This window comes from Callorhinus ursinus, unplaced genomic scaffold, assembly GCF_003265705.2.
Source record: "Callorhinus ursinus isolate GAN/ISIS: 27379988/994484 unplaced genomic scaffold, GSC_fseal_2.0 scaffold3, whole genome shotgun sequence".
NCBI lineage: Eukaryota > Metazoa > Chordata > Mammalia > Carnivora > Otariidae > Callorhinus > Callorhinus ursinus.
In genome coordinates this window covers 52,514,416-52,527,501 of record NW_027397065.1, presented here as the reverse complement: position 1 = coordinate 52,527,501, position 13,086 = coordinate 52,514,416, and the positions used below count along the sequence as shown (strand labels likewise).

At 45.7% G+C, this 13,086-nt stretch overlaps 1 protein-coding gene across 7 annotated transcripts in view; it reads left to right on the top strand.

The window, feature by feature from the left end:
- Positions 1-13,086, top strand: part of ADRB2 (adrenoceptor beta 2) — a 107,175-nt gene that overhangs the window by 8,064 nt on the left and 86,025 nt on the right. Inside the window, exon 2 of one of the 7 annotated variants that reach the window (XM_073890893.1) lies at positions 11,621-11,673. The exons of 5 other annotated variants lie outside the window; for them this stretch is intronic. In XM_073890893.1, coding sequence (XP_073746994.1) covers positions 11,621-11,658 — 38 coding nt within the window. In that variant the 3' untranslated portion in view covers positions 11,659-11,673. Of the gene's footprint in view, positions 1-9,501; positions 10,306-11,620; positions 11,674-13,086 lie in introns of those variants that run through there. One more of the 7 variants, XM_073890891.1, reaches the window with a different exon arrangement.

Here is a 13,086-nt window from a genome sequence, read left to right as displayed (position 1 = left end):
TATTATTTGAAAAGTACAACAGCAGACTTCTATTCCACGGTGCACCTCTCGTGAGAATAATGGCTAAGAACTCCAGAGTGCTACTATGAACTCTGCATCGTGCTTGGCAATTTTTGTGCACGATCTCATTTAGTGCTCACCCCAGCCCTACAGAATGGGTACCATTGTGTTTGTCCTCCTTTTATAAATAAGGAAACTGAGGCTCGAAGGGGTTAACTAAGTTGCCAAAGATGACACGACCCACTGGAGTGAAACGGAGGTATTCTGAACCAGAGCCCATGTGCCTCACCGCTAGGATATGCCATCTTTCTCTCTTGCGGGGGTCAGGTCAGAGAGAAGGGGACAGAGGATGATGATAAGACATTTTTACTGGGTGCACTTGGTTTCATTCTCCAGGGATTCTTTTCCTGAGGCCTGATTAATTTCTGAGCCTCGTGACTGAGAGGCAAGCCCATGCCAGTGGGGGGTAGGCTGTGGCGAAGTATGAACGAGGAAACCAGATTGCCCCCCGTCTTTCACCATCATTCAGGCACTGTTTGCGGGCTTCCCCTGCTAGGCAGGAGGCAGAGATGGGCTCCTGGTACCAGCACACTGGTTTGCACTGAGTCAAATCCTGACCGTTATGGCAGGAAGCTCTTGACATCTGGCTTTGGGGTGTTTTCCCCATCTCTCTGCCCAGGTCTGTGTTAGTATCTGAGATTTCACATTCGAGAATATCCAGGTGGGATGGGTGCTGAGCAAGCCCATTACTTCCCAAGTGTACTAAGAAACCCCAGGCTCCAAGAGGTGGGATTGGTGACAAGGTACCAGGGGCTGGGAAGGGACCATCTCTCCTGGCTGGTTCTATTAGCACTGTTCCAGTGCTGAGAGGAGGAAGACTGGCGTTTCTGAATATATTCACTTCTCCAGGAAGAGAAAACAGTTTTTAAAATCACAACAGCCATACTCATGACAAAGCAAAATTAGGGTCCTAGGGAACTCTTGCTTTCTTTTCAACCATAACTGCCTTTGTCTGGAGAGTTTTCTTCATTGGGCCCATTCTGTCTCTGTTCTACCGCCGAATGTTCCTCTTTATAAAAATCTTATTAGGTGTTCCTAGGTACTGCAAACAAGCCTGACCATCTGTGGGTGGGCTTTTATTGTTTTGTTTGGGTTAAGAGGTGCTCACAGTTCTCTGAGATACATTGTCAATTCTAAGTCTGTTCTGTTCACCACATTTAGACTTCTTTCCTGTTTCACTTCCCAGTGTCTCTCTGTAATTCCAAATGATCACCTGGCCTCCACAGCCTCACAGAACTGAGGGTGAACCTCAAGAGCCTGAGGTGGCCAGCCTTACAAATCTCTTTCTATAGGATCGTGAAAGGGCTAAGTGATAACAGTTTAGGTAGTTTAGGTAGGAGTTTCTTGGCACTATTTTATTTTACTGCAGGGGGTCCCAAAAATGATCTGGGGGAATTTCTGAGGAAATGCACATTCCTGGCCCCCATCCCTGAGATTCTAATCTGACAGGACTGTGGTTGGGAGCCAGCAATCTGTATTTTGCCACAATATCTCCCAGAGGACTGCGATGCTCTGAGGTGCTCTGAGGCAATTTGAGGACCTAAAACCAGCACTGTCTTCCCTTCCCTGCCCTTCCCACTAAAGAGCACAAAATGTAGGCATACAAAAGAAATGATCCTGTACAGTTGCATACATTCACAAAAAAAATCATCCTATCAAATAAACAGAATCCTAATTTTCCTGTGTTACCAAATAAAACAATGTAGATGAAAACAATTTATAAGTGATAAAGAATTACTCCGACTGACCATAAAATGCCCAGTCCCAAACTTTCGGCAGTAGACCAGAAGGTAGCAGGACAGGAGGAAAAGGGATTCTGTTGCAGTGATGGGCTCCTAGTCTAGTGCTCCTTCCTCCCTGACACCATGCCTTGGTTAAGCCAAATCATGCTAAAGTCTATATGAATCTATTTGCCCAATGTACATAAACCCTGCTACTTAGAAACCTGACGGGGGTCCCAGCCAGCTGCAGAGAAGAGTATGATTCACACATATTCACCCATATACCTCCACACACCCAAATAAACACACACACACACACACACACACACACACACACACACACACACTTTTACATTGATGCCTATACCCATGTCAACACAAATACACACACACACGCATTTCCACATAGCAGTGTGGCCACATCTAGGTTCTTTTGTGTGTACTCCCACCCGAATATGTACACACATATAGGACACAGACATACTCAGACTTAAACCTTAGAGAAAAACACATGTAGGGATTCCTAAGTACACTCTTGTGTGCTCCTAATGAGCAAACATGCCACGTCATGTAATCAAGGGCCCACTGCTGCCAAAGTAGGCACAGGTCCATGTGCAGACCCCTTGATTTAATGCACGTGTACTGAATTCCTATTGAGTGCCAGGAATTGTTAGGTGTTGAAGAACAGTGAGTGAACAAAGACAGTTTATCTTTGCCCTTACTGAGTTGGTATGTAATGAGAGAGAGAACTTTTTTAAAAATGCATGCCAAGTTGTAACTGTGATCAGTGCTATGGAGGAGATAGGTGGTGTTTTGAGGAATCTGACTAATTCTAAGAGCTCACTAAGGGTTCCCCCAAAGAACTGAGGTTTCAGCTGGGAGCTGAAGGATAGCTAGATAATTTCTTGAAAAAGAAAGGAGAGAAGAGCAGGCCACTCAGGTAGAAAAGCATGTGCAAATGTCCTGTGGTAATAGGAAACCTCGTGCATAAGAAGACTGAGCAGAGGTCAGTTTAGTCGGTGTGCAGAGAGGGAGAGCAAGGCAGGGTGCAGGGTAAGCCCGAAAGAGGCAGAGCGGGGCCACACGTGAAGGGACTTTTAGGCCGCACTAAAGATTTGGGTCTTTGTCCCAAAAGCTTTTAGAAATCACTGATATGTTTACAGTAGAGATCAGATTTGTATCTACTCTACAAGACACTCTCACGTAGATAAGGGCACACACATGGGTTCACAGGGACACTTGAGTGTGTTTTCTTAGAAACACACTTTTACCTGTAAATATTCACTTAAAAACACTGCCTCTCTGAATACACTCTTATGTATTTATGTGCATGGTATAACCTAGCGGGCATTGGGAGGTGTGGGAACATATTCCTCACTGGGTATCATCAGGCCTAAGCCAGTCCTTGGGGTGGGGATTAGGTTAGTGGTGTATCAGACCCAATCCAAACCCTCTAACTTTGGAGCTTTGGGCTTTTAGGCTTGGCCTCCTGCTCCTCTCCCACTCCTCTTGGCTCGGAGCACACCATGACAAGGTGGGGTTTCCTTCAGAACATGATTATTGACTATTCTCGGCCTGGGCAAGGAGGGGAGGATGGGCAGGTTGGGTTGCATAAAGATTGCCTTGTGCCCTCCCAGAGCTGTAAGCAGAGCCTCTGCCCAGCTCCAAGCCCGAACACCCTTTGCCCAGAGTCGGCAGTACCACGAAGAAAATGTAACGATGGGAAATCAGAGGTCTGCAGGTCCCGGTGGCAACTGTGGTGGGACCCCAAGTAGTGCCTTCCATAAGGAACCACTGCACGAAATGTGACACTGAAGGAAGAAACAGACAAAGTCTGGCAGGAAAGCCTTCCAAGGCAAGATGTCCCACTGCATGCTTACTGCTTTGGCACAGTAAACACATGTACACATATATTTGCTCGTTGACAAATTTTCCTCTGGTGGGTGTAACATCTCTCAACAGAGAAAGCAACGAGTAATTTCTCAGCCACAACACTGCATTATTTTCCGTCCGATGAACTGGAACTACACTTGTGTGCGTTTGCTCCTGTTTACCAGCAAAGCCTGTACGGGCCTTAATGAGAGCTAGCGACAGACTCCAGGGCGATCAATAGGAACATTCATGCCGATTTCAAGGCTCACCTAGAGCCTGACATCTTAAGGCCATAAAGACGTTCCTGAGTGATTTTTTTTTTATATATACTTTAAAGACTCCTACCCACTGAGATTTGATGTTTTCCAGTGTGTGCTGGGAAATGTTTTCTTCTATAATTAAAAAGAATTATATAATGTAATTTGAAGCTCTTCTTATTTTGCTTCAGGCTGTGTAAGGAACATCCTTCTTTTCTCCCAGTTGGGTGCTCTTTTATGCTACCCTGGCCACAAGCATATCAGACCCATCAAGTGCTGCAGACAATAGCCCGGTGCTCAAGGGGACGCTGTGCTGTAACCATCCCTCATATTGATCTAGCACTTGGCAGTTTACAAAGGACTTTTTATCTGCCCTCTTATCTAATCCTTACAACTCTGAGGGCAGCATGCTTGTTCCCCTTTCACAGATAAAAAGACTGAGGTGAGAGGCACCCAGGTGGCTCAATCAGTTGTGTCCAAACTCTTGATTTCAGCTCAGGTCATAATCTCAGGGTCGTGGGATAGAGCCCCGCTTCGGTCTCTGCACTCAGCTCGAAGTTGGCTCGTCCCTCTCTGCATCTCCCCCCACTCACTCTCTCTCAAATAAATAAATAAATAAAATCTTACAAACAAAACAAAACAAAAAACACTGAGGTTACAGGATTTGCTTAAGGGCATGGAGCTACCACATGGCAGGGTTGGGACTTGAATTTAGGTCTTCATGCTCAGTCAGGAAATAACACAAGTCTTCCCGCACTCAGCTACCCTTCTAGGACTCAGGCTCCTCTTATCGTACTTCTCTGCTTTCTGCTGCATTTTATCTTATAAATTCAGTGCTAACGCTCCCTAGCACTGGAAGCCACAGCTGCCAAGCTTCAGATAAGTGACTGCCTGCTCCCGAGACAGTCCCCAGGATGCTTTCAATATTGACAAGCCCCAAGCTTGGGTGAGCTCATGCTGAGAGAGGGCAGTGCTCATCTCTGTCAACTGTGGCTTAGAGCAAAAGCTCCAGACCTTTCGGGTTCCTCCTGCCAGTCACCAGATGTACTTTCAACAAGTGGGAGCCATGGGATCACACACCTACCCAGCTGGGCAGCGCAGGGCTCACTGAGGCCATGCTTGTTCGCTTTGCCCAATTCCTCTTGGACCAGGATGCTTCTGTGGGAAGACCTGGTGTGATTTGCCCCAATCCCATGCCCACTGGGCACAGCCCAGCCTGCTTCAAAGAGCCAAGTTCCACACCTCAGTAAAAATTGCAGTCTCCAGGAAGTATTTCAACTTCTTGAGAACAGCTCGTATTGGGCTAAAATATCTTATTTTAGTCATAGGAATTAGATGTTCTTGTTTTGCACACACATCTTCCAACAGATTTGCCTTCAGCACAGGTGAACGGTATTTAACAGGTCTGAGAAAACTTGGGATGGAGGACATATTGCCAATTGCTTCCCCTCCAAGTGTCAGCTTATCTGATTTACTTAGCTCTCCAAACAACATTTGATTGATTGCTTGATTCCTTCATTCCTTCCTTGAAAAGATGTTTGAACACTTATAAATGGCAGAACCTGTGCTGGCGACGAGGGATGGAACTATGACCAAGATAGACATGGTGGGTCCCTGTGCTTTAGTTTCTTACAGTCTAATGGAGAAGACAGACAATGAAAAGGGAATTGTAAATCATTTTTGGATCACATTCCTCAATATTAACACCAGAGAAACTTAAATATACTAAATTGGTTGTCAGGATTTTACTAGGACTAGGAAATCTGCTGAGGTATATGTCAACCTCAGACTGACTCCTAATCATCCATAAAAATATTACTGTCTTCCTTTTAAAAACACCTCAGGGAGGCGCGCCTGGGTGGCACAGTCAGTTAAGCGCCCAACTCTTGGTTTAAGCTCAGGTTGTGATCTCAGGGTGGTGAGATCAAGACCTGCATCAGGCTCTGCATTCAGTGCGGAGTCTGCTCAGGACTCTCTTTCCCTCTGCCCCTCCACCCACGTGATCTCTCTCTCTCTCAAATAAATAAATAAATTTAAAAAATAATAAAAATAAACACATCTCAGGGAAACGTGTAGTTGACAGTGGCTTCCAAGGTTACCAATGGTCTCAGTCTTGGTACATCTCTTGGAGTATTGTGTGCAATTCTGAAGCCACATTTTTTCAAGGGAAGGGGGACATTTGGGGCCCTTCTATGCTTGCCAGATTTAGCAAATAAAAATCTAGGACATTCAGTTATATTTTAATTTTGGATAACCAACAAATTCTTTTTTCATATAAATATGTCCCAAATATTGCCTGGAACATACTTATACCAAAAAAAAAATTTCACTGTTTATCTGAAATTCAAATTTAACTGGGCTTCCTGAATTTTTATCTGACAGCCCTACACTAGAGAACAAGAGCAAAGATAGTGAGGAAATCTCAATGATGTGTCTCAAAAGGAATCTTTAGAGAAGCCTGACTTTCTAGCTTGGAGACAATGATAATAAGAACCTAGATTTTTGTAGGGAAGCATTTTCCAAACACTTTTTTCTAATAGTATATATGGAAAATAGCAAATGATACTCTGGGAGAAAAAAAGAAAGCTTTCAAGGTCGAAAATTTGGGAAACATTACATGGCCAGCCTTCCCATTTTGGAGTTCACACTACGCAGAAGCGTGGTAAATGTTCTGAGCACTCTTGTGGGAAACAGACCTGGTTGACCTGGTTTAACTTAGCATGCCTACAGAATGCTATTTGTGGTCTTTTGTCTGTTTGTTTTGATTTTTTTTTTTTATAGAGGACACCCATTAACATTGGGCAAACTTACTACTCTGCCCAGCACACTTTGGGGAACACTGGCGTAAAAAATAAAAGTTTTCTTTGAATATCCAGAGTGCTGCTGGGTAGGGAGGAAGCAGATTTAGTCTTCGTAAGCCAAAGGGCCAAGCTGTACCCAATGCACGGACACATCTGGGAGACAGATTTCTGGCCCAGGGTAAAGACTAAAACTTCCTAACAATTATAATAGTCTGAAAGGTAATGAGCTCCCCATCTGAAGATGTTAAAGCAAAACCAAAATGCTACTGGAGACACAAGAGAAAATTCTTGTTTTGTGCAGGAAATTCTCTGGGTCTGCTAGGAAAGGTGTATTCACATAAAACACAGAGGGGCCCCCACCGGCAAACAGGTTTTAAAATTATGTCCTGTGCTGTCTGAGTCTATCCCTCTTGGATATATTCTTACTGTGTTCCCTTCACAACTCTGGGCCAAATCTTTCAAGGATATTAGTCCTCTCAAGTTAATGAGCTTTGCTCTGATCTTGGCCTCTTCATAGCCTAGCCCAGCTACCTTGGGTCTTGGCTCTTTGGAACCCCACCCTGAGCCTCTGTGAGTGACTTATGGACCTCATGAGTAAACAAGAGCTCACATCTGAGCTTAGCACCTCAGAAGAAGGTGGGGTGTGGAGAAACTTTGCTCCCTGCTCCCCCAGGACTGTGAGCCTCCCCCAGGTGGTCTCCACACCGACCACGGCATACCTGAGGCATTCTGCATAACGGAAGTCAAAAGAGGTTCAAATCCCAACTCTGCCTCTTCCTGAGTCTATGACCTGGAGAAAATTGCTTGGCTTCTCCAACTTATATTTTCCTCTATGAAAAAAAAAACAAGAATGATAATATCTGCATCATAGTATCACGGAAATGAAAAGAGATTAAAAGTACATTCTAAAGACCCAGAAGAGGGCCGGTACTAAGTGGACATTCAGTCAATATTTATTTAATGGGTGACTGTGATTGTTACCATCAAAGTAAAGACTTCCAGAGAAGTTAAAAGATTTCCATATAATTGCAATAATCAGTGTGCCAAGACTTCAGGCCTTAGCGAGAGCAATAAGCTGGAAATTGTCCCAATCTCTAACACCTTCCTTTTGAGAACTTGAGAACAGAAAGTAATGCATGTGTATTAAAGATCACAGTTTTCCTTCCTGCAGGTCTTGGGCCAGTGCTAGGAGGAGCACTGGATTTGGGGGCAGGTTGCCCCGCTTCTTGCTTTAAGTGACTCTGCTTCTTCTTCCATGCTGGACTCTGGCCCTCATCTGTAAGATAAAGGGGTTGGACTAAGATTTCTTTAGGTTCCATGAGCTGTGCCGTTGAATGGGGGGCGATGGATGCAGATACGTAAGTAATAGTCCATGATACTTGGTGAAAGAAAGACCTTGCCAAACGAAAGCAATGTGTACGTGTGTGTGTACGTGTGTGTATGTGTGTGTACGTGTGTGTGTGTGTGTGTGTGTGTACACGGCCACAGGATTTGAAGTCACTTTAATTGCCCCCTGCTCTTGTGCCCATCTGTAAGTCTGGAAATAAGGAGTTAGACCCAGAATTAGTTGTGAATGAGTGACCTCCGAATGGGGAGAGCTGGGTTCGAGTCCCAGTCCCGACCTCGCTGGCGGAGCCTGCGCTCCATCTCCAGGGTGTGACACCCCCTCCTGTCCTCACCTTGGCCTCCCCATCTTTCACGTGACACGTTTGGTCCGAAGTTCTGTGTCTCCTGGGAAAGCGTCTCTGATCTATTTTCGCTTGGGTTTGCATGCTCTCTGCAAGGACTGTCATCCCGATGACTCAAGTTTTGCTTCTTTCGTTTGATCTGCTCTGGTTTCATAACACAAGCTCTACAGCCGATTTTAGCATTTCTTGGATTATGAGAGTGTCCGCAGGAAGGTCCCAGAGCATTGGTCTCCATTTCTGCCCAGGATACTTGTCTCCTCCTTCCCCACGCGGCCCATCCTGACACTCCCTGCCATTCTGGTACAGGCAGAGCCCCTCCCCTCCCCTGGATGACACACTAAGTGGAGTCTGGTTTTCACATTAGCCGAGAGGAGGCCCTGAAGTCAGAAATCCTTGGCACATGACTCACTTTGTCTCTTTGTGCCTCATTTCCCCCAATTATAAATAGGTGGAGTCTCACACTTTCTCACCTCCCAGTGTTTGCCCCCACCACCAGGGAGGTGGTTTTGTGCCCATGAGGTGTCCCCTTTTTTCACAGTTGGGCTTTTTCGAGTATCACAGCCCAGGGGCATTCTCTAGGAAAACAATGTGTCTCTCTGTCTCTCTGCTTCCGCACTGGGTCCTCTCCAGATTTCCCTTCATTACTGCCCGAGACACAGAACTTTCTAAAACACAGAAGCAACCTTCAGTGGTTCCCTATTACCTTCAGGATAAAGACCTCGGCGGGCAGGCAAGTTCCCAAGAAGCACAGTAGAAACTCACCGTGAGAACTAATGACTCATCCATCCATACACCCCCATGACTTGCACTCCTTCCCTGGGACCTGAGAAGTGTGTGGCGGTGCACTGGGAATAAAGAAAGAGGGGGGAACAAGGCTTGGGCCCTGTGTTTAAGAGGCCTACATGCTTCGCGAAAAGGTAAACAGAAACACAAAAAATAATAACGTTTTTTTTTTAATTACTGGAGGTGCTCTTAGAAATCACTGGCCTAGCCCAACAGCCTCATTTCACACTTGTAGAAACGGATATTACAGAATTGGCAAATTATAAGAAAACACGTCTCTTAACAGGTCTCCCTGTCTCTACTCTGCCTCTCTTACCAGGGGCCCCTCTCCACTCTGCGGCCAGAGTCATCCTTCTGAGGGGCATGCGATGTTATCATTCCCCCGTGTGGACATTTTTCCGGGGCCCCACTGCAACTACAAAGAAGCCAAGCATCCTCCTGGGCCCAGGGTCTCGGTGCAGTTCAACCCCTGCATCCTTGCCATTACCTCTGATAGGACTGCTCCTCTGCCAGATCTTCAGGCTTCTCTGTGTGAGTGGGTCTCAACTGTAATGGCGCCTCCTCGGGGCCATCCTCCCTGATGTGCATGCAAGGGGGCTGCAGGCCCCACTCCCTCTCCTTTTCATCATCGTGACTAGGTGCATTCCCAGGCCGTATCACCATCCGCACCGTCTTGATGATTCATTCGTGTTTCTTCTTTATGACCTGTGTCCACTCACTAGAGGGTAAACTGCAGGAGGACTGGTGTTCGCCTCTATCTCTAATGTCTACAGCACTGTGGCTCACAGTTGATACATAAGAAATATTTGCCAAATGACTCATCATACAAACAAATGAATACATATTGAAGGAAATTTGAAAATGGAGAGTAGTAGAAAGAAACTAATAAAAACCACTCAATACTTCCTCCTTCCGGATATTACTTCTGTTAATATTTTGGAGCATTTCTTTTTGGGGGTCTCTTTTTGCCTAGGTATATATAGAATATATAGTATACATCTGATAGAAAATAAGTTTATGCTAAATTGTGGCTTTTTTCTCTTATCATTATGTTGTGTTTCTACATGCTATGAAATTAGCTTTTAAAATGATATTTTAAAATGCTGCATAAATTACATATGAATATATTAAAATTAATTGAAGCATTTCCCTAATCTTGGACACTGACAATTAATTCTTTTTTTTTTTTTTTTCTAACTGATCTAGTCTCTCTCCAAACCATCCTAATAAAACTTGGCTTTTAAGATACTTGTGGTAACTACTCCTTGCTGTGAGTAGCTGAGTGGAAGACATTACTTTCTTTCCAGGAAATGTCAACAGACCAGTCCTTCATTTTGTATGTTTTCCTATCTCCTCCTTCAGTGGGGATTGACTTAGTTGATGATCTAGTTATTAAGTCAAAGACTTGCGGTTAGTACAGGGCTGTATTTCTATGACTTCCTGTTTGGAAGATAAACCATTATAAGTGTTGACAACTGAATGGAGTCAATGGAGAAATGGAGGCCAGACCCCATTACATCTAGCTCATACTCAACTCAGGGGCGAGTGTCTGTTGAAATTAATCAATGCTCAGGGATGGAAGGTTTGAGAGTTTCCAAATGCTCACAGGCTTATAAAATCTCTGTGAATTAAAAAGAGGATAAAGATAACTAACACCCTCAAGTGATGAAAAAGGAAACTGAGACTCAGACTGTATCTTTGGTGAACTCGATTTCGGAAAAGATTTTTGCAGAGCTGGAAGGGATCTGAGACATGAACTATCTCAACCTGGTCATGTTTTAAAGATGAGGAGATAGAGGTCCAGATGAGGAAGGGCGTTGTACCGGGTCACCACACCACCAGTTTGTGGTAGGGCTGTGAGGAGAACCCACTTCCTCTTCCTTCCCATCCATCAGCCTTTCCACTGCCCTAGCTTTGTGGGGCCTTGTCAACAGTCAACAGTTAGCAGAGTCTGCCCTTAGGCTCTGTTCCCTTGAGGGCTAAGAAATCTCCTCACTTCACCCCGAGGATGGGTTGTGAGCTCAGCACCGCAGGGGTACAAAGCATAAAACAATACACAAGGCCAAACCCCCCTTTCTTGTCATCCCCACCCCCATCCAGCACGATGCACCCTCAGAGGGCATGGATGTCCCCTTGCTCGCTCTTAACCACACTCTCCCTGAGATGATCTATCGATGTCCATCTCTCCCCCAGACTAGTAGCTTCCTGAAAACAGAAGCTCTTTCTTTTTCTTTGATTTTTCAGCACTCGGTAACAAATTGGTGCCTGGCACATAACAGATGCTCCGTAAATTTTTGCTGAATACGTGAATAAAAACTTCGTTTCTGAGAAAACAAAACAAAACAAAACACTTAGTTTCTATATTAGTTTGCTAGGGTTGCCAGAACAAAACACCACAGACGGAGTACCTGAAACAACACCTATTCATTTGTTCACAGTTGTGGAGGCTGGAAGTCCAAGATCAAGGTGCTGTTAGGGCTGGTTTCCTCTGAGGCCACCCTCCCGCTGCCTCTTCACAGGGTCCCAAACCCCTTCTGCTGTCCTCTCTGGGTCCGGATCCCTTCTTCTCTGAAGGACGCCGGCCAGATTGGAGCAGGCCCACCCTAACAGCCTTGTCTTCACTCCATCACCTCTTCAAAGCCCCTACCTCTGAATACAGCCACATTCTGAAGTAGTGGGAGTTGACACCTCAACATATGAATTTGGGGAGAACACAAAAATGGACAGATCTGTGCTCTAATACAGGGAAGTACGAAGCCAGTGGAACCCAGACAATGGTGTGATAATAGAAATGGCTGCAGCACCAAGCGTTCCCGTGCGCCATGCTGTCTTCTAGGCACAGAAGGTGTCACTAAACGTCAGCGAACATTCCCTAGTGCCTACCACATCGATCACTGTGCTGGAGCTTAAAGATCCAAAAACGTACAAGCTTAAGTCACAGAAGACAGACTCTGGCTGTTTAATAAGTAAACACACACACACACACACACACACACACATCTGGTGTGCTGCCTCAGCCCATTTCTGCCACATTTACAGCCCCCAGACTAATTGTTATTCCCCAGCAAAGTAATTTAGTCTGTGTCCAACCAGGAAAATGATCAACACTTTGCAGATGAAGAAACTGAGACAGAGCCAAGAAGTGACTCCCCCCCGGCCCCCGCCACCGCACAGCTGGTAAATCGCAGGCCCAGGGCTTAAACACACTCATTCCGGCCCCACAGTCCGCTCTCTTAACCAGCGCCCCACACTGCCTCTCCCCGACAAAGCATCTTATTCCTTTTTCCCAATAGGAGGGGGAAATGAGAGGACTGCAAAAAGGAGGGAAACTAAAGCTGAGCCACAAAGTGGGGTAAGGAGCAGCGAAGACAATTACAAACAGAAAGAATAAGATTGTAAAGGTCGAGAGCCGTAAGGTGATGGCTGAGCGGGCGGCACGGAGGGCTGGGGAGTGCAGAGAGGCTGCGAAGGTAAATCACAGTCAGATTAGGTGAGGTCTTATTTCACAAAATAAGAAAACTGGGCTTTATGGTCTAGACACTGACAAGCTTTTGGATATTTTAGCACAAAATCATGTCATCGTACCTCTTCATTTTACCAACAAGGAAACCAAGGGCCAGAGAGGAAGGACTTGCCCAAGGCCAGACAGTTGGTTAGTAGCAGAGCTGACCCCAGCACCCAGATCTCTCAATCCTGGGCCAAAGCTACACTCTGCTAAACTTGGCCTGCATGAGCACATAATTTAAAGAAATGGGTTTTGGGGCGCCTGGGTGGGTCAGTTGTTAAGCGTCTGCCTTCGGCTCAGGTCATGATCCCAGGGTCCTGGGATCAAGCCCTGCATCGGGCTCCCTGCTCTGCAGGAAGCCTGCTTCTCCCTCTCCCACTGTCCCCCTGCTTGTATTCT